Raw genomic sequence first — 20,137 nt, 5'->3', positions numbered from 1 at the left:
TCCTCACATTCTCCTCTCTTGTTTCTCACATTTCTCAATAACTCTCCTTCTCTCTTTATCTATCTCTTCCTCTCTCGCATCTCTCTCTCTTTCTCTCATATCTCTCTCTTCTTCTCTCATATCTTCTCTCTTTCTTCAGCTCCTCCCAACCTAATCGGGTCGAGTTGGGTTTTGTCTGTACATAACCGAACTTAGATTGAACCAATCCAACACGTTTACACGCCTAATCATTATCACCCTTCTTGATTCTTGAACTAAAAGTGTATAATCAATCATAGACATTCGAATGTATGAAATAAGGGTGTTTGAAGTTCGAATATAATTTGCAATTGCATATAATTAAAATTGTGGCTAACCACAAACTCACTCCAATCTATTATAATTTTGTTTTGTTTTTTGAAAGTAGATTGTTTAATAACTATTTTATTTTATTATAAAGAATTGGTAATTTAGATTATACCCTCAAAGCTCACTACGTTATGTTTTTTCTAATAAAGTCCATTATATTCTTTATTATGTGAGGAGGTGATTCAAACCACAAACCTCATTAACACAATTATTCACGGGTCGTAGTCATTAACACAATCATTCACGGCCACGAAACTGTCTTCGATTTCACAACCTACACTATGCTTGTTTGTATAAAAGAAAATATGCAATGAAGATACCTGTAAGGGAATAAACAAGTGAATGAAATAGTAAAAGAAATAGCAGAAGGTGAAGAAAGGGAAAGAAAGCTGACACAGAAAGCTTGGATGAGAAGCCCTTCAATATCATCGCTGTTGCTTAAATTGTAAAGAAAGTAAAATGAAACAGTGGGAGAGAGACTTTAACGTCAACCTTTTAAAACCCAAAATTTCAAACTTCCATTGATTTTTTTGGTTCAAAACACATTTCCCATCTCACCCAACCATGAGAGAACCTTTTCAACCACAATGAAAAGAAATCACAGCAATCTCCTTCCACTTAGAAATAGTCTACAATGTAAACACACTCCCTCTCTTGGTTGATGAGAAGTTACCTTGAGTTCCCACCCAGCAAAACCCAACATGGCAAAAAGATCAGATTTTGCTCAGAAGCTGTTAGATGATCTCAGATTAAGGAAAGAGCGAATGGCTGCTGCATCGCAGACCTCGAACCGTTCCAAAACTACAACGATCGGTTAGTAAACTCTATGAACCTTCACTTGAATTGGATGAATTCCTTTCCTTCATTGTAGCTTAAAGTTTGGTCTGGTCCATCTTCACCATTGTTGATCCTCCAACCATTTCTTGTCTTGATGTTCTTTTGAAACAAATGTTCCAAAGTTCCAATGTCTATTGATAAGTTCAAAACGAAGAACGTGTTATAACAAGAGAGTAATCATGTCAAGAAAACTCGCAAACTGTGTCAGTAATCACTAACAATGAGTATGCAAGAAGTTAAACTTGACATTAAAGTTAGACTAGTTCAAGAGCATATGGAAGCTCTTTTCTCTAGGGAATGATTCTTTTTCTCCATGAATACAAGCAATCTAAAAGCAGAGAAAAACAATGCTGTTAACTTGGGATAGAAGTTTAAACAGAACGATAGAAGAAAAGTAGTTATTTCCCTCTTATGCCGCGTCCAACACAATAGATCAATTTAATGGCAAATTGTCATAGATTATATTCATATTTTGCACAATTATCATCATAAAATGAATCAAGGCAAAAAAAATTTCTTATAATGTCTCACATAGCTTTGATATATCATGAGCTCTAACATCAGTTGCAAATTCAATGTTTATGTCATGTTGTCTGAGGTGTTGTTTTTTTTCCAGATGCGTATTCTTACTCAAAACAAATCCATAGAGGTTCAAAGAACACTAAAACACATGGAATGGTATGCAGAACTTTAGTTAGAGATGTTGATTCGTGATGCTAAAATTTTAGAATCTGACCTTGGTAACTTATATTGTAACATGTGTAACTCGATGCAGAGTGTTCCTAAGACTGGGAACACGATAAACACAAAGTATGGCGGAAGCAATAAATCACCAATGACTAATGATACTTCAAATCAAATTGTTCCTTACACTAGAGACCGAAACTCTGAACAAATAGGAGACTTGTCCATGGCCTTGGCTTTTGCACTGGAAAATGGAGGAAAACTAAGAGGAAATGCTTCATCGGGAAACAATTTGATGCTGGGCTTCCTGCAACAAATTGGTAGGAGGTCCTTCCAAATTGGGAAAATGAACAAAAGAGGCGGCCTGGACAGGAATCACAATGTAACTGGATACTTTCCAACCATCTCACATCTGCATATTAAGGAGATATCAAAGGGGGCACATAAATTGAACCAGATTCTAAGAACTTGCTCAAATGGTTCTGATTTTGGCAAATGTTCCATTGAAATTGGACAGGAACTGTTGAAGGGGGCTATGGATTTGGAGGAATCTTTGAGGATGCTTGTGAACTTGCATGAGGCTTCAGAGCACGTGATCAGCCCACAACAGAAGAATAGGATTGTACTCCTAGAGAATGAAGAAGATGCAGAAGAAAATAAAGATGAAGCACTTGATCAGAAACTTTACCAACCGCGGTTCTCCTTGGAAAAACTGCCCCTAAATTCACGCAGCAGCCAAGAAGTCAAAGGAAATGGTCACAATCAGAAATTAGCAACACTAAGATACACTGCAGAGGGAGGAAATTTCAACCAGGAAGAACAACCTCTAACTACTGTAAAATTGAGTTTCCATAGAAGATCAGCAACTTGTGGCCATGATGTCAGAACTTCAAACACACGTGAAAAGGTGGGAATCTCAAATGTAATTGCAAAACTAATGGGGCTAGATAATCTTTCAGACAATTCAAATTATGCACATAAGGACTCAGGTTCCAAGCAAAAGGTCACACAAAAGGATCTGCAGCCATCCACCAGGGGTATCACCAAAAAGGCTGAGCCAAGGACTAATATTACAGAAAGTCGGTCCAACTCTGGAAATCCAAAACCAACCATATCAGATAAGAATTCAACTGTGGTGAACACTATATTTGTTTCGCAAGGAATGAACGACTTTCCTACAAATGATGCAAGTCTTCGAGCCATTACTTTTAGTGGAAAATCATCATGGAAAGGCATTGAAGGAGTAAGGCCACAAACAAGTCCATCAACTCCAACCCTCACAATATTTAACCAACAAAACAAGGATGAAATAAGGCAGAAAGTCCCAGGTCAGGAGGATCATCTGGAAGAACTTGCAAAGCAGCTTCACATAAAGAACAGGGATCAAAGCCACAGGGACGAACATAGAGAAGTATTAAAGAAAAGAGTGCTGCAGAAGGATAATCGCGACGATCATATGAAGCATCCTCACCAAAAGCACAGGGAGCTAAACATTATGGAAAGGGATCAAAAGAGAGGAGAACGTAGAAGGAACGGGATGCAGCAGATAGAAGCACAATTGCATAAAAAATCAGAACATGCAATCATACTGCAAGGATATAAAAAAAGAACAAATCAATTAGAAAAGAGGCATCAAGACAAACTTCAATCAAGAATGCATCAACAGATCCCAAACAGTCCCAAATACCAACAGCCACCTGTGGTCCATAAAGCAGAGATGGGAAACATATATCATCATGTAGAAGAGTTGAAACAGAGAATTGGAAAACAGACGGTGCAGGAGAGAAATCAAAAGACAAGTGGGATCACATCCAAGAGTTTGACAAAACCAGTCCACGGAACATTCGCTTTTCCTAAGAAGCAGCAGGATATGAGCCATGTAAGACGAGGTAAGAAAAGCTGCAACGAAACCATCACAGCTCAACACTCTAACGTACTTCCTAACAATAGATGCCCTGAAAATGATAATTCCAGAGAAAATAACTGTTATGCTTTAAATGACAAAACAAGTAAGATAACCCACAAGAGCGTAGAACAAAATTCCTCTTCAAGGGACTCAGAAATGACATTTGAAGTTATGGAAAAACAAGATGCAAGGGAACCTGTGAAGAATGAACTCAAATCTACAAAAATGCAGAAAAGTGAGGGGCTTATAATTAATCAAACATATGCAATGAAACAGCAAAATCCAACAGTACAGGAAGTGGAACAAGAAAAACATGAAAAGCTTGATGTGCTAGATGGACTAGAAGTCCTCGGAGCAAATGAATCTAAAGAAGTGGAAGCTCATCTAGTTGAATCCAGAGAAACAGTAGCAATTATCCAGCCACTGAATGGCACACCAAATTCACATGAAGAGGATGATCAGGTTTTGACACTGCCCGTTCCTGCTGATGATGAATGCCATATCTTGAAAGAGCCACAAATATCAGCTCCAAAAGTCAGTGTATGTTCAATTTTTCTCAAGTCGTCAAATTTTAAGTTTAATATGTTTAAACTATCTGTTCAACCTTCACATCTCAAACAAGATAACCCATAAATGCGTAATCTTTTATACAGTGCCAGAAAACAATCTCCACCAATACTAGCAATAAGGAAGAACAAAGGTCAGTATTTGGCAGAGGTGAAATCAGCAGCTCCAAAATTGTAACAAATGCAGTAGAAGGTAAATCGATTTCAGTTACTGCTGTTCATTTCCATAAATATATTCAAATACGGTCACACACCCCCCCCCCCCCCCCCCCCCCCCTAAAAAAAAAAAAAAGCAAAGCAAAGCGAAGACAGAATATACATAAGCAGAAAGGGCGAACACTGTAATCCAATTGACAAGAACTGAGCATTTACCATCGATATCTAATTTCTTTATGGTGCAGAAGCAGAACAATACAACATGAACACCTTATATCCCCCACATCTGGCGCACCTGCATAGTTTTTCCAAGACTAAGCAGGAGACACTGACAGAAAGAGAAAACCAACTTAAGCAGACGCTTATAACAAGTGAATGGTTCCTGAATGCTGCAGAAGCACTTTTCAAACTTAACATCCCCAGCTTCATTCTTCATGACAGTTGTCATCATAGCCATTTAAAAAATGGAAGAAATTTCACAGTAGATTGCAGTTACGAGGTCATGAAGCGAAAGGGCATACGGCAAGAGCTCAGCAAACGCCCTTGCACAAACATTTCTTTGAGGTCCAAAAAAATAGAATCTTTGGATGACTTAATCAAGCAGTTGCATAGAGACATCGAGGCATTGAAATTCTATGGAAGGAACGGTAATCCAGAATGTGAAGTACAAGACTACTTGCCCAGAATGCTTGAAAGTGATATCTATAACCAGGAACCTGACTTTAATAGTATGTGGGACTTGGGATGGAATGAGACCACATTCGTGTTTTTTGAAAGAGAGGAAGTTGTAAAGGATGTGGAAAAGCATATTCTGAGTGGACTAATCGATGATATCACTAGAGACCTTGTACATGTCTGTCATCTTTTGACAAAAAGAAGCATATAAATTTGAGAAGAAAAATGCTTCAACGTATGATGTAATTTGTTGATTTTGGTTTCTGCCCAGTCTAGTGATAAACACATTAACTCGATTGGTTGGTTTTGAAGTTGTAAAAGATAAGTTATAGAAGTGTTCTTTACATTATGCAAGTCATGAATATTCATACTTCTTATTTTGCTCCTCACTCACTACTAATTTGGATCCTGCGGATTAAAACAAAGCATATCCCAATTTCCTACACTTCGATGACATCAAATTACCAATACCCATCACTGCAATTTAACCAGAAACTAACCAATCAATATAGCGCATCGATCGGTACTTGTTCAATTGTTTCGAAAATTAGGGGAATGCAGAACAACAGAGACAAAAGCAATTGAACACAATCGCATAGATTCAAAACAATGTTTCATTTCATTACTCGGAAAGTATGGAGAAACCCCATGGACGACAAATTAACATTTACCAAATAGAGCTCCAATCGGAGGAAGACGTACCGTACATAAACCGTTGAATTGGATTCAAAAGTTGTCTTATATTTGATGAGTAAAGGTGAGAGAATTGAAGTTGCTTCATCACCAATCAATTCCACCATCGTAAAGCTCGCCCTCCTTTAGTGATTTGATCATAAAGTAGTTACAATTATTTAACAAGTAATTGAGAATCAAAGCTTTTTTCCCACTGCGCGCTTTCATGGAAATGCTTTGCTCTCTCGCCGCTCAAAGCACCTTTGCACGTTGGAAAAATGGGGTCCGTGGGTCAGGTTTGCCTAATTCAATCACTAATGTTTCTTAGTAGCGAAGTAAAAGTGTAGAGAATTTTATGATTTTCTTTTTCAAACTTTTTAAAACGACAAAATTCAAAATATGTATAAATATATAGCACCGTGGTAGACTATTATGTTTAGGATGATATAAATAGACACAAATAAAAGTGAACATTGACCTCAAAGATACTGATATTTTTTCAATATTTTGTAAATATTTTGATTTATTTGAATTTTTTTTGCAATGTAAAGGTTAAGAATTGTATTTAGTTCTATTTTATTTATACATTTTCAATATTTAGTCACTCAATTTTCAATAAGGTGAAGGATGGAAGGTGAACATTTAGAGAAAAATCAAAGATAAAAATGTAAATAATTGAAATTTGTGTATCAAACCGAAATAAAACTACTCAACGTAGTTAACATATGTATTCTAAGGTTGTAAGGTAAATATTGACTCCTCTATCCTTACAATTGATTATAAATGTGAATGTATTTAGAAAGCTAAAGACCAAATAAAAGTTAAATTGAAGATTCCATATTCAACCTTATAACAAATGAAAACTAAAGTCGAAAAAGAAAAGTATTTATTTCATTTTCATTTTGAAAATGTATCTGCGTCACATTTTTTGTTGCGTTATTATTTAATAAAAATATCTTTTAAAAACTAAAATTAAAATTTATTGAGAATACCAAAGTCATTTGTTAAAAAAAATGAGAGTAGAAAGCCTAAAATTCTATGAAAATGCATAGATAAAAAGAGAATAAAACCTAAAATCGTAATTTTATAACAACATTTTAGTGCAATTCTAGGTTGTTTTAATTATTTTCCGAAAGGAAAATATTTTAAGCAAAAAAGTAAGAAAACTGTGAAAGACAGTGTTAAGAGCGTGCTTGGTTTAGATTATAGAGTCTTTAATGTTTTAAAAAATTATTTTAAAGAAAATGATAATGTTTGACCAATTAAAATAATATATTTTCTAAAAATTCGTTTATAAAATAATATATTTTAGAGAAATATTTAAAATTCAAATTCATATATAAATACTCTTAAAAATTTCTAACCAAACATTTGTTTAAATTTTAAAGTCATTTTTAAAAAGTGTTTAAAAAAATATATTATTGAAAAATATTTTTGTCTTAATTCAATCCAAACGAACCGTTAGTATGCTATTGTTGAACAACTTAATCAAATGAGAAAATTGTAAGTTATTTTCTCAAAATAAAAAACACAAATATAACGTATTAAACCAAGATATTTACCTAGCAAAATTTTAATTCTTTTAATAATTAACATCGATAAACTTGAGAAAAAATTATCAATATTTATCAGTGTCTATCATTATCTTTTAGAAATTTTGTCATTTACAATAAATTTTTTCTTCAAAATGCCAAAAAAATATGATTATTAATTAAAAATTGAAATATATAATATTAAACTTAATTTTTTCAAGGTTGTATCAATTTAAATCTTGAATTTGGAGTTGTATCGATTTAAACCATAAAATTATATTAAATTAGCTTTGGAATTTTCATAAATTTATCAATTTAAACCTAAACTTTTAAAATATCACTTTGTATTTTATTTAGATACACCTACTTAAGTTGAGAGTTTAAATTAATACATTTACGAAAGTTTAAGGTTTAAACACGTACACATTCAAAAATATAATTTGATATAACTATTATTATGAGATTTAAATTAAGATAATTTTAAGATTTTAAGATTTTAATTGATAATTTTTGCTATATTTTGTTACTAGGAGGGACAGACAATCTTTGGCTACTTTTAAAAATACATAAGATAAAAATTTATAAGTTTGATTTTATTTTCCGCCCACAAAATTCTATCAGAAACGGAAGTTAGGCAACGGTCAAGAGAAAGGGGCATTTGGGTCATTCACTAACACATAATACCGTTTTTGTTTAATCATTGTTTTAATAAATATTACAATATCGACGTTACTCAGCGATTGCGCAAAGCCCTCCACGACTCCGCCTGCTTCCACCTCCGTTTCTCTTGACGGTGGGATTCATTCACTGCTTTTCAATAAAGTTAGAAGGACCCACTGAATATCCATTTTACCATATTACCCTTGTCCTCTTCCTTTCTTTCCCCATCTATATAATTCCTCATTTCCCTGCATCCCGTCTTCAACATATCATAGCTTTCAACTCCATCCCCTATGGCTTCTACTATTCTTCCCTCTACTATTTTCGTTTTCTTTACCTTTCTACTGGCCACTGAAATAGTTTGTAAGTTTCTAGTCTTCGTCATTTCTTAACTTTTCTTATCTCTGAATCTTTTATCAATTTTGATCGCTTGAATTTTTCATGCGTTTTGTGTTCTTTTATAATCTACAAATCTTGTTTTCTGGTGATTTCTTAATGTTTATTGAGAAATTGAAGTGGATTCTCTGTGAATTTTCTTGTGGCGTCAGTCTTTATGAACCTTGATTGTGATTGCGAAAATACTCTACAACAGGGGAAAGAAAGTAGATGGAGAATCTTCCATAACAAGAATCAAAAGAATCGTTTGGTTGAATGCGAATTTTTACTTGAATGTGCTCTGTTTTGCAGATTCCCAATCGTTCATCGGAATAAACTACGGTCAAGTCGCCGATAACCTTCCGCCGCCGTCAGCGACGGCGAAGCTACTTCAATCCACTTCAATCGAGAAAGTTCGACTCTACGGCGCTGATCCGGCTATCATCAAAGCCCTAGCAAATACAGGCATCGGAATTGTAATTGGTGCTGCAAACGGTGACATACCAGCCCTAGCGGCCGACCCGAATTTCGCGAAAAATTGGGTTAACGCCAATGTAGCTCCCTTCCATCCGGCGAGTAAAATCATTCTCATCACGGTCGGAAACGAGGTGATAACCTCCAACCAAGACAATCTAATGAACCAACTGGTGCCGGCGATTCAGAATATTCAAAACGCGCTCAACTCGATGTCTCTAGGGGATATTAAGGTTTCCACTGTCCATTCCATGGCGGTACTTCGACAATCGGAGCCGCCATCGTCGGGGATGTTCCACCCGAACTATATGACCGTGTTGAAGGAGCTATTGGAGTTCAACAATGCCACTGGATCGCCATTCACGATTAACCCATACCCGTACTTCGCCTATCGGAGCGATCCACGGCCGGAGACTTTGGCCTTCTGTCTTTTTCAGCCCAACGCCGGCCGGCTCGACACGAACACCAATATCAAGTACATGAACATGTTCGACGCACAGGTGAGTTCATCAATCTTTCATCCCTGTTCTTGTTTGTGGTTTTGGCTTTTAGTCGTGGGGAGTTTATAATTTAAAAAATGGATCGATTTTACAAAAATAACGAGATAATAAAAATATTGAAAAAAAATGTAAAAATATTAAATATATATATATAGGAAATTGGCTTAATCTTTAAAAACCAGAGAACAATGCCTCTTTGTTTTACCATTTGATTTATTTGTTTTTAAAAACTACATTTCTTAACTCACTCTTTGGACTCAAAAGGAATAAACACCACCGTAAGAAATTGTGATAAAAATATATATGTTTAATTTTGTAAAACAAGAAAAGAAAAAGGTAAGAGACCTAAGTAATAATCACATAAATCTAGACATGATTTTAAGAACTCTACCAAAATTAAAACTTGGGTCGTTTGAAAATTATGAACATGCTATTTGTGGTGGCTGTGGATGCAGGTGGACGCCATAAGATCTGCATTGAACTCCATGGGGTTCAAGAATGTAGAGATTGTGGTGGCTGAGACGGGGTGGCCGTACAAAGGAGACAACGACGAGGTTGGTTCAAGTCTTGAGAATGCTAAGGCATTCAACGGTAATCTGATTGCACACCTTCGTTCCATGGTCGGTACGCCATTGATGCCGGGAAAATCAGTTGATACGTATCTCTTTGCACTTTACGACGAAGATTTGAAGCCTGGCCCTGGTTCTGAAAGAGCTTTCGGATTGTTCAAGCCTGATCTTACAATGGCCTACGACGTTGGTCTTTCCAAAAATGGCCAGGTAACAAACAGTACATTCTCATGTATATGAAAACCTTTCTAGTAGTTTTGTTTCAGCAGTAATGAATTTTTATTTTGAAGAAAAAAGGAGTTTTAAACAACTTTTTTTTATAGAAGAGTTGAAAAAAAGATATTTTTTAAAATGTTAATTCAAGCATGTCATTAGTTTTAAATGTTACACCTCTAAAATTTTGAGGTTACGTTTTTTAGAAAATCAAAATGTTTGAAAAGTATATTAAGTTTTTGAGATGTTTCCTAAAAAAGTCTAAATAAAAAATGAGATTCTTTTAGTTTTGTTTTAGTTTAATGTATATGTTTCACCTTAATTTTTCTCTAAATACTCACCCTATTAATTTTAATTTAAAAGAAAATTATACTTAATCAAACCTCATAATTTTTTTATTACTATTAAAATTAAATTTACGATGTCACTTCCATAATTACTTAAAATTAATTAATAATGTATGAGTATTTTTAACAAAATGGTGTTAAAAAGTGTAAGATTTGAAGTTTTAAGATAAACAAAAATGCAAGGTTTGAAACTTTCGAACAAAAAGAAACTATATTAGCCGACCCATTGAGTTACGATCGCCCAACTTTGAATTATGGTTTTGTTGTTCCTCAACAGAGCACTCCAACTAGTCCTAAAACAACACCAGTGACGACTCCGTCGTCCCCAGCGAACAACCCATCAACCAAATCACCAACAAGTCCAAAGCCGAAGGCAGGAGGAGGCTCATGGTGCTTGCCAAAGGGTGGCGTATCAGACGCCCAGCTTCAAGCCAATTTAGACTATGCCTGTGGAAGAGGGCTCGATTGCAGCGCGATTCAACCTGGTGGAGCATGTTTTGAGCCAAACACCATAGCCTCACACGCCGCCTACGCCATGAACCTCTTCTTCCAAAACGGCGGCCGTGATCCATGGACCTGTGACTTCTCACAATCTGCCACACTTTCCTCTAACAACCCAAGTCTGAACACGCAACCAACTCCATTTTGTTTCATTTTGAGACCCAATTTCTTCACCATTAATAAGACTTAATTTTAATTTTGTTTCTGTTTTGTTGTTGTAGGCTACAATGGGTGCAATTATCCTGGTGGGAGCACGTGATGAGATTAGAATGCAGTTGGATAATTGGATGTGTAAATTTATGGAAAAGAGAGGCTTCCAATCTTTAGCAAGATGAAGATCCATTTTCCAATTTCCAAACTCCATTAACATATGTATATTTTCTCATGCGTTTTTCTATTTTTATTTTTTAAATACATATATTATCGTTTTCCATGTGAAGACATGTTAAATTAGTGTTTTTTTAATAGAAATGCTTGTTCTTAATTGTTAATTAAAAGAATATTTGCAAAAAAAGCATGCATACTCAAAAGTAATTGTAAAAGTAGAGTTTTTATTTTGTGCCATTGTTAGTTTGGGAAGACTTTATTTTAAGGAATTTAATCATAAAAAAAAGACTGTTTACATCAGCTCTATGTGTCGTAAGGTTGAGAACTCTTGAAAAAAAAATTGTGTGATTTTTGTTTTGATTTTCTTCTACTAACATTTTTTTAAAATATTACAACAATACCATTTTCTTTTGGATTTAATTGATCGATTATAGTAAGTTATTAAAATACGGTCAAAACAATAAATGATTGATTTATTTACAATCTGATCGCATTTCGAATAATTAGAAATTAATGCTCATAATTTTAAAAGTTAGATTTTTATTTTATAAACCTCATAAGTTTTTCTTTTGATTTGATAAAATTTTGAGTATAAATTTTAATTTTTGTTAGGATTTTATTAAACCATATACTAAATTTTAATTATGAATTAGAAGTACAAAATTTTAACTTTCATCAAAAATTATTTACGTGTTGATATAATAGTTCATATATTGAAAGGGTTATATCTGTTATTAAAAAATTATTGATTGACAGATAAGTTCAAGTCAACAAGTTATATAAAATTTAAGCAAATGAATTATATTTTGAAGGAAATTGACTCATAAGCTTAAGAGTAGCACATATTTTGAATGAAAAGTAAACTTGAAAGTGATTTTGAACTCAAAAATATTTTATTTAGATTTCATGAATACTATTACATATTCAACAAAATTTAATTTCAATCTCAAAATAAATTAGTAGATATTCATGAAAGAACTCGTATTATATAAGCGTAGTAGAACTGATCTTCACCCTTCAGAAAAAAATAAAAAGAAAAAAGAAAACGGGTCGGAGCCTATTTTTTTCGGCCGATCCAATATCGGGTTGGTTCTGTCCGGGTCGACTATGCAAAATTGAAATGAAAATCAGTTGGAAGTTCCGAATAGTTCGTTAATGGTTCCGGGAAGAGGAGAGAAAGTAAAAAAAAAAAAGAGAGACCCAAAATGTAATTCCAAAATCGAAGTGGAGAGAGAAAAGAAAAGCCATAAACCAAAATCAAAACGGAAATGAGTACAAGAGAGAGGGAACGAGATCTAGAACTTTTGATCCCAGTCGCTACAGTTTCTGAAAATGGAGCTTCCAAATCTTCCTCCGGCCCCGTTGCCGCTTTATCCAATCATCACTCAGGCCGTGAGGTCCGTTTACGCTTTTCTTTTCCCATTCCTAATTATTTTCCACATTTTTTTTCCGATTTCTTACTCTGTACAATCCTTCAATTCGACTTAACTATGCATGAAGTGTTAGATGCACACTAAACCTTCGCTTCATCCATATATTTTAGGCGTTTGCTAAAGTCATTCGCAGCTGGGCGTCCAAGAAGTTCATGACAGGATGGTACATTTTTCTGCTGTCCCTTTAGATTTGTTGTTAAATTTCTGGAATAAATGCATCTTCTTTTTTTTTTCCCTTTTCTGTATCCTAGTATTTATGCTGAAGATATGGATTTTTGTTACGAATGTGAGATCATACTGTATTTGATTCTGTGATTATGAGATGAAGGCAAGACTTCCAAATTTCGTGGCTGTTTTCTCTAGTTTAGTTACTCTAGATAAAGAGTTAGCTTAAAATGCGCAGTATTGATGGTTTATGGGGCTTTTGTTTGCAGTGTAATTCTTCTACCGATTGCTATTACATTCTACATCACTTGGGGCTTCATTCGTTTTGTTGATGGTTTCTTCTCTCCAATATATAATCACTTAGGGATTAATATTTTTGGTAAGTTAAAGAGTTATGTTTGTTCCAAAAGATCACAATGAACAATATTTAAGAGAATTTCCGCAGTTGATTTTCAGTAGAATTTTCTGCAGGGCTTGGGTTTATTACCTCCATCACGTTCATCTTTCTTGTTGGTATTTTCATGTCATCTTGGTTGGGAGCTTCTGTTCTTACTATTGGTGAATGGTTTATCAAGAAAATGCCACTTGTTAGCTATATTTACACAGCCTCAAAGCAAATTAGTACTGCGATTTCACCAGGTTAAAGCATTGAAAACTTTTACTATTGTTCTAATTTCCATCCAGTTATCTTGGTTTTGACAATCTGAAAAATTGGCCTCAGATCAAACTTCACATGCCTTCAAGGAAGTAGCAATTATCAGACACCCCCGTGCTGGCGAGTATGCTTTTGGATTCATCACTTCCTCTGTTATTCTTCAGAGGAGAATGGAAGAAGAAGAACTCTACTGTGTTTATGTCCCTACTAATCACCTCTATCTTGGAGACATATTTCTTATGAGTTCCAAGGACATCCTGAGGCCTAATCTCTCTGTCCGAGAAGGAATTGGTATGATCTCAAAGAAACCATTTAAACATTAGTATTTTGAGCAGGAAATGGATTCTTTGTTCTTAACATGATATCATAAACGAAATTGGTGTGTTAATATCTAATAGAACCCAAATATATTGAACTCTAAAATGTAACGAAAGTACAAGATAAACCAAGAGTTTGAAGTATTTGGACACTCCCAATCGTGATAGATACCAAATATATTGAACTAACTCATATGAGCTTAAGGAACTGTTTGGATTGACTTTCTAATTTCAACTAATCTAAAATTTGTTTCTTAATGTCTAAGCTCTTACGTGTAGAAGAATGCAATCTTGCAATATGCTTGTTATGAACATGGAATTGTAATGTGAATCTCTTGAATGTCAATCCAAATAGATTTTAAATCTTAACAATTAGTTGATATGTTGGACTTGGAATGTTAAGAATTTCTTGCTATGTTTTAATGTTATGAACATGGAATTGGATGTTTCTTTATTTGGTGCAGAAATTGTGATCTCTGGAGGGATGTCAGTGCCTCAAATACTGACCACAGTGGATGCAAGAGCAATGCCAACAAGTGTGGATGCAAGAGCAATGCCAACAAGTGTGGATCCAAGAGCAATTCCAACAAGTACTGGAATCGAAAAACTTAGCAAAACCAAGAGTATGGTATAATGAAGATCAGTGGGTGAATATATTTCATCCAACCATGAAGGAAATGGAGTGTTTTTACACAGTTTTGTCAATTCAAAATGGCATCTTCAGTAAACTGTAATGGGAACAACCTGCAAATTGGAAGAAGCTCAAATTCTTTAGAAACAAACAGGAAGAAATATTGCCAAACGTTAATCTTTTTCCAGATCCATGATTTGGTTCTTCTGAGCTTTCAGTTTTTGAGTAGGGGAGCAGCTTTCTCCCTTTATTTTTGAGTTGTATATGTTAACCCATGTTCAATGACATGGAAATTTTGTTTTCTTCAAAACATGTTTCTAGTTCTCCAAGATTCTTTCTTGACTCTTATTACAAAAACCATTAAATTTCTTAGGAATTATATTATTATTAGACGACCAGAATGCATAGAATTTCACATAACCCCACAGAATTACTATCTTTTTTAGCGATTGAAACAAATAAAATGCCAGATTTTCAGTACCAAAGTGCAATTAGGTAGAAATAGTTGTTGATTCAAGGCATAAACTTACAATAGTGGAACAATTTTAACTTAACTTTAATTAGTGTTTCAATTTTTGGTAAACCCATCCACTAATATTACTAAAGTACTATTCAACAACAAAAAAAAAAAAGATAAATTTTTGGTCCCTAAAATTTGAAGCTTATATCTACTTGATATTTGATGTTTGAAAACGAACACTTTAGTTTCCATTAATTTGAATTAATTTGATAAATACTTCTAAATGGTCCTAGCTTAAAAGTGAATAGAATACTTACCAGTCTGATATTTCCAAACTATGGTTAATCTTGTATGGTATATGTTTGCCCTTCACTTGGAAGGTGAATTATATACCTTTATCCTTGAATTTTCTTTTATCTAAGTAGTAAATAAATTAGTTTAGAATTGTTTGATATTCAAAATTCCGTTGTCGTCCAGCGGTTAGGATATCTGGCTTTCACCCAGGAGACCCGGGTTCGATTCCCGGCAACGGAATTCCTTTTCTTTTAAGTTAGGGTAGTAGTTTATTAATGATTTTATAGAATAAGTGTAGGTTTGTGTAACATGTAGCGCATCTAGTGTAGTGGTATCATAGTACCCTCCCACGGTACTGACCGGGGTTCGATTCCCCGGATGCGCATTTACCCAACCTTTTTCGTTCCAATTTAGAATACGTGCTTACGGCTACATGTATAACTTTTTCTTTCATTATAAGTAATAAGTATGTTGAGTACTCGTGGAATATATATATATATTTTTTTCACTACTATTTTTTTTAAAAAAATTTAAAGTTTGTGTTTTCTTATTTTCAAGTTGATGAATTTTCTTTGGAACTTTTCTTTTCAATTTTTCGATTTTTCAAGTTGATAGATTTGTAACCTCTAATCATTTAGCGAAATTTCATTGTTTGAGTGTGAAAGTTTACGTTAGTAATTTGTTTGTTTTATATTCATTATTTTCTTATAAATGTTGATGGATGTAATCCATCTGCTTTTTATAAATTTAAGGCTATATAATTTGTGTAATCGTTTATAATTGAAAATATTTAAATGTAAACTACAATGTTTATATTAACACAATATTTTAATAATTTTCAATCATTTGAATTTTTTTAAATGAATGATGTGTATCACGATCTGGACATCGTTGATTTTGAGTTGGCTGTCGTCGTGGACTCTGAACTCTTTGTTGCTCTAGTCCTTTCGGATTCTCTTAGTTCTTGTTGGTCCTTTAGTTGTTTGGGTATCTTTGCATACGCTTTATAGTACAAGTATTTGTTATGTTTTTCATGATCGTGTTTGTATTCATGCATGTACAAAGATGATAGATCAGTTCTTAAATTATAATATTCTTATCCAAAGTTTGATGATGATGGATCCACCTCATAAATATAATAGTCTATTTCTGAGTCTGGTGATTGTGTTATAAAAGACACTTCTTCCACGTGTTGATCAACTTCTTCCAACTTAGACTCTTGCACTTGAGCACATAACCTTTGAACTAGTGTTGATATAATGGGCACATCGTACATACACTGTATATTCTCCATGTAGCGCGTGTTATCATTGCAAATATCTATGACCTGTTGTGATCATTTGCAACATCACGAGGTCTATTGTTGTTTGATCTCTGTGAAGTATTAAAATGAATTAGAAAATAGTTAAAATAAATTTATATAAAAAATAATTAGACAATGATTAAATATGTACCAAATGACTCACATATAGCTCATAGTCGAGTGATGTAGAGCTTCGTGATGTTTTTATACAGATTGATGTATTTCTGACTTACATCCATATCAAATTGATCAATCGAAGGCCCCATAAGAACAAAACTTCTATGATTAAGCCATTGCGTTACCAAATGTGCAACTCTGTCGGACCAATTAACAGTTCTTAGGTCAATGTTGTGCAAAAGTTGGTTTAATATTATAGTATGGTGGAACATCTTGTTTGAGACCAAATTGTCTGATTGTTCTATCAGAATGATATCATTAAGTGATGTGAAAACATATGAGAGGACTAACCATCCATCATATGCCCTGACCGCTGGTTTAGAAATTTAGCAAACTTTTCATGAAATTTTTGTTCGACTCTTAAATAATTTGAAACATAATTACATATTATATTAAAATAAATAATATGAAACAAATAATTATATGTTATTTAACATTAAGGTTCAACATTGACGTAGTACCTAGTTAGATTGAAGAAGTTAAAATTGTTAGGTTTTATGTTCTAAAACTCGTAGATGGTAAATGTAATTCATTGAGTGTTATTAATAAAGTGTTATTATTATAATTTTAATAAGCCTTATTGATTATATTATTAGTTTTGTGTTAATAACCAAAATCCAGTAAACTAATAACTTAAGTTGTTTGATGAGGTTTGTAGTATGTAGACACATAGAGATCAATGTTCGAGATACAACTTAAAGGGTTTGTAGTATAAGGATAAACTCTCTAAAAATTTAATTTAAATTAAATCAAATTAATAGGAAACTTTAGTGGTTTTTTTATGGATCTCAAAATTCTCTCGTACTCTCTTTTCTTCAGTCTGAAGAATAGGGGAGTACCCAATTTACACTTCTACTACCCAAAATATATTCACTTTTACAATTTTGAAATGTATTCTAATACCTTCAAAATTATAATAACATTATTAAATAATTGGAATCATTATAATTTATCTATAACCAATTTGGAAAATTAAATAATATATCCAAATTAGATGTATTTGATAGTGTTTATAACCAATTTATAGTATTAAAATTATTGTAATCGATCAAATCACTATCATAATTAATTTTCACATATAAGTTGTTAGGTTTATTTATATTATGTCTCACTAGTACACTACGTTATTTATAATTTCTTTTAAATATCAACAACCACGTTAATTATTATTTGAAATTTAATGTTCTCATTCTATTGGATTACAATTGAGATGTTAATTATAAAAACGAGTCTCGAAAACACATGGATGAATCGTTCAAGCTTATGCTGTCCTTTCTAAATCTTCAACTATTTATATTAAAAAAAAAACAATTATTTTATTAGTGAAAAACAATCTAGTATTAATTCTAAATTTAACTTTGAAGGTAAATATGGAAATTAGTGTTTGATAGTTTAAAGTGTGATAATTGAAGCATGAAGCGCATCTAGTGTAGTGGTATCATAGTACCCTCCCACGGTACTGACCGGGGTTCGATTCCCCGGATGCGCATTTTTTTGTATTTTTCCACCAAAAATTGGGAAATTCTCCCCTGATCGTTTCTAATAACTTTTCCCATTCATGACACTGATTTTCTTAGGTGGCAGGCAACATCTTTGAAGCCACTTCTACCTCACGGATTCCTTCTCGTTGGACAATCTAATCTACTTCTTGCACTTGCTTCCTCCCACAGTGGATCAGTCATATAAATAAGAGCTCTTCCATTCTTCTTTGCCGCCAGCATCAATTCTTAACCAAAGGATGTCGTTTCAATTCGTCAAGAAATGCAGTATGTTGAGAAGTCTCAACGCTTAAACTGAACGTTTAAACAATTCGCGTGTTAATTCGTCTTGTATTTGATAACGTTGGAAATTAGATGTAAAATGATATTAAAACGTTTAATTCTTTTATAAAATGAAATGATCATAAATATTTTTTATTTAAATAAACAAATTTAATGTCCTTATTTGCTTATCTTCTCTTCTCTCCTCTCCAAAATCACATTTAGATAAATATTTTGTAATAATTGATATCTTCAAAAAAAATTCATCAACAATCCCTCATTTGAAATTTTTTTACTATCAATCTCCCATTTGAATTTTTTAAAATTTTTTTATCGAGAACTGTTCTTTATAATACTAGCTTAAGTAATGTGTCTAATGACTTAAATCTTTACGTAGTGACAATAGTTTAGAGTATTGTAAAGTAACTCGTAGTTTTGAACTTTACTTCCAACAAAATTGCACACACAACATTATTCGAGTGAAGTTCTAAAATTGCTCGTGCTTTAAGGTCTTGCATGTATATCCCAGTTTAGTGAATGTTGATCTAGAGAATTTGTCAAGAATTCCACAGGAGCGACCTTCACTTCCACATTCACAAAGGTGAATATATCAGAGTACTTCTATAATTAGGTACCCTACTTGATATCAAGTATAAAATTCATTGTGGATTAAGTTTTAGCTTTTTCATAGGCTTTAGGATGTCATGCTAATTATGTTGGGATTGATGCCCTAAATCTTATGGTATTGTAGTTTGTAATTGTATATATTATACAAACATTTTATTTATCTAATATACTAACATCCAAGGTTATCTCTTGTAACCTAAACATGTATGTAGAGACATACAAGTGGATCATGTTTAAGTGATAACCTAAATGGTATGTGGTAGACAGGATGAGGTGATGACACTACGAATACGACATGTTTCGTAGTTGTTACAATTGTTTTAAAGTGCTACAAATAATTTAATCATAATCATTCATGTCGAGTATGAGTATTCTATACAAAGAGTTTGTATAAAACCGAATCATGAAATAAATAGTCTCTTTTATTAACAACGTTACTAGTTGAGACTACATTTCATCAAGATGACTATAAGTGACTTAACCTAAATCTTGAGTGAGTTGTGAACTCCTGCCGATGAAGGCAATCTTTTGATTTGCATGGATGAGAGTGGTCTATATTGTCGACTCAATAAGCCTACCATTATAGGGATTCATCTGATTATGGAGCTGAAAACACTACACAAGAAGGAATTCACTCATTATCTATAGATAGAATAAGTAGAGAAACTACTTTCTTAAGGGCCGATTCCAAGGCTTAAAAACAATGTGGCACCACACCCTTAAGTAGAGAAACTACTTTCTTAAGGGCCGATTCCAAGGCTTAAACAATGTGGCGTCACACCCTCTCTTAGCCCAAGAATAGTTCAATTATAAATGAAACTATAACTATTGTTAATTAGTGAAATTGGTGATCCTTAAGGAGTTAGATGTAACTACATGGAAAAAACAATAATTTTTGGTTTAGTAGTACTTATGAGTAATTTGTGAAGGGTATTTGCACTATTGATTGATTATATCTAATGGACACAATTAT

At 33.4% G+C, this 20,137-nt stretch overlaps 3 protein-coding genes, 1 long non-coding RNA gene and 3 other non-coding genes across 9 annotated transcripts; 6 read left to right on the top strand and 1 right to left on the bottom strand.

Annotated features, from left to right (window-relative positions):
* Positions 1-738: 738 nt before the first annotated feature.
* On the bottom strand, positions 739-6,141 carry LOC116402775. Its single transcript, XR_004215407.1, has 2 exons — positions 5,875-6,141; positions 739-1,316 (listed from the first exon to the last, which is right to left on the bottom strand). It is a non-coding gene; the product is annotated as an uncharacterized LOC116402775 (long non-coding RNA).
* On the top strand, positions 1,019-5,544 carry LOC101209549. Of its 2 annotated transcripts, XM_004147760.3 has the most exons (5): positions 1,019-1,161; positions 1,802-1,863; positions 1,961-4,315; positions 4,429-4,534; positions 4,743-5,544. In XM_004147760.3, the coding sequence occupies exons 1-5, from the start codon at positions 1,050-1,052 to the stop codon at positions 5,381-5,383; spliced, it is 3,276 nt and encodes a 1,091-aa protein (XP_004147808.1). In that variant the 5' UTR covers positions 1,019-1,049; the 3' UTR covers positions 5,384-5,544. The 2 variants fall into 2 exon arrangements, with proteins under 2 accessions (XP_004147808.1, XP_011652410.1); XM_011654108.2 differs by lacking the exon at positions 1,802-1,863 and having other exon boundaries at positions 1,022-1,161.
* A 2,115-nt stretch (positions 6,142-8,256) lies between the features above and the next one.
* On the top strand, positions 8,257-11,642 carry LOC101204240 (glucan endo-1,3-beta-glucosidase 7). The gene is made up of 5 exons (XM_004147740.3): positions 8,257-8,399; positions 8,724-9,385; positions 9,841-10,164; positions 10,792-11,134; positions 11,237-11,642. The coding sequence occupies exons 1-5, from the start codon at positions 8,330-8,332 to the stop codon at positions 11,272-11,274; spliced, it is 1,437 nt and encodes a 478-aa protein (XP_004147788.1). The 5' UTR covers positions 8,257-8,329; the 3' UTR covers positions 11,275-11,642.
* Positions 11,643-12,010: 368 nt separating this feature from the next.
* On the top strand, positions 12,011-14,938 carry LOC101209794 (protein LIKE COV 1). 2 transcript variants are annotated; one of them, XM_011654106.2, is made up of 6 exons: positions 12,011-12,739; positions 12,886-12,938; positions 13,210-13,319; positions 13,400-13,579; positions 13,662-13,886; positions 14,377-14,938. In XM_011654106.2, the coding sequence occupies exons 1-6, from the start codon at positions 12,611-12,613 to the stop codon at positions 14,544-14,546; spliced, it is 867 nt and encodes a 288-aa protein (XP_011652408.1). In that variant the 5' UTR covers positions 12,011-12,610; the 3' UTR covers positions 14,547-14,938. The 2 variants fall into 2 exon arrangements, with proteins under 2 accessions (XP_011652408.1, XP_004147809.2); XM_004147761.3 differs by having other exon boundaries at positions 12,013-12,739; positions 13,412-13,579.
* Positions 14,939-15,465: 527 nt separating this feature from the next.
* Positions 15,466-15,537, top strand: TRNAE-UUC. The gene has a single exon. It is a non-coding gene; the product is annotated as a tRNA-Glu (tRNA).
* Positions 15,538-15,611: 74 nt separating this feature from the next.
* TRNAG-CCC lies at positions 15,612-15,682 on the top strand. Its single transcript has one exon. It is a non-coding gene; the product is annotated as a tRNA-Gly (tRNA).
* A 2,513-nt stretch (positions 15,683-18,195) lies between these two features.
* Positions 18,196-18,266, top strand: TRNAG-CCC. The gene has a single exon. It is a non-coding gene; the product is annotated as a tRNA-Gly (tRNA).
* The last annotated feature ends 1,871 nt before the right edge of the window (positions 18,267-20,137 follow it).

Source organism: Cucumis sativus, chromosome 3 (assembly GCF_000004075.3).
Source record: "Cucumis sativus cultivar 9930 chromosome 3, Cucumber_9930_V3, whole genome shotgun sequence".
NCBI classification, from domain to species: domain Eukaryota; kingdom Viridiplantae; phylum Streptophyta; class Magnoliopsida; order Cucurbitales; family Cucurbitaceae; genus Cucumis; species Cucumis sativus.
The sequence above is the reverse complement of the archived record's forward strand: the minus strand, read 5'-3'. Positions and strand labels throughout refer to the sequence as shown.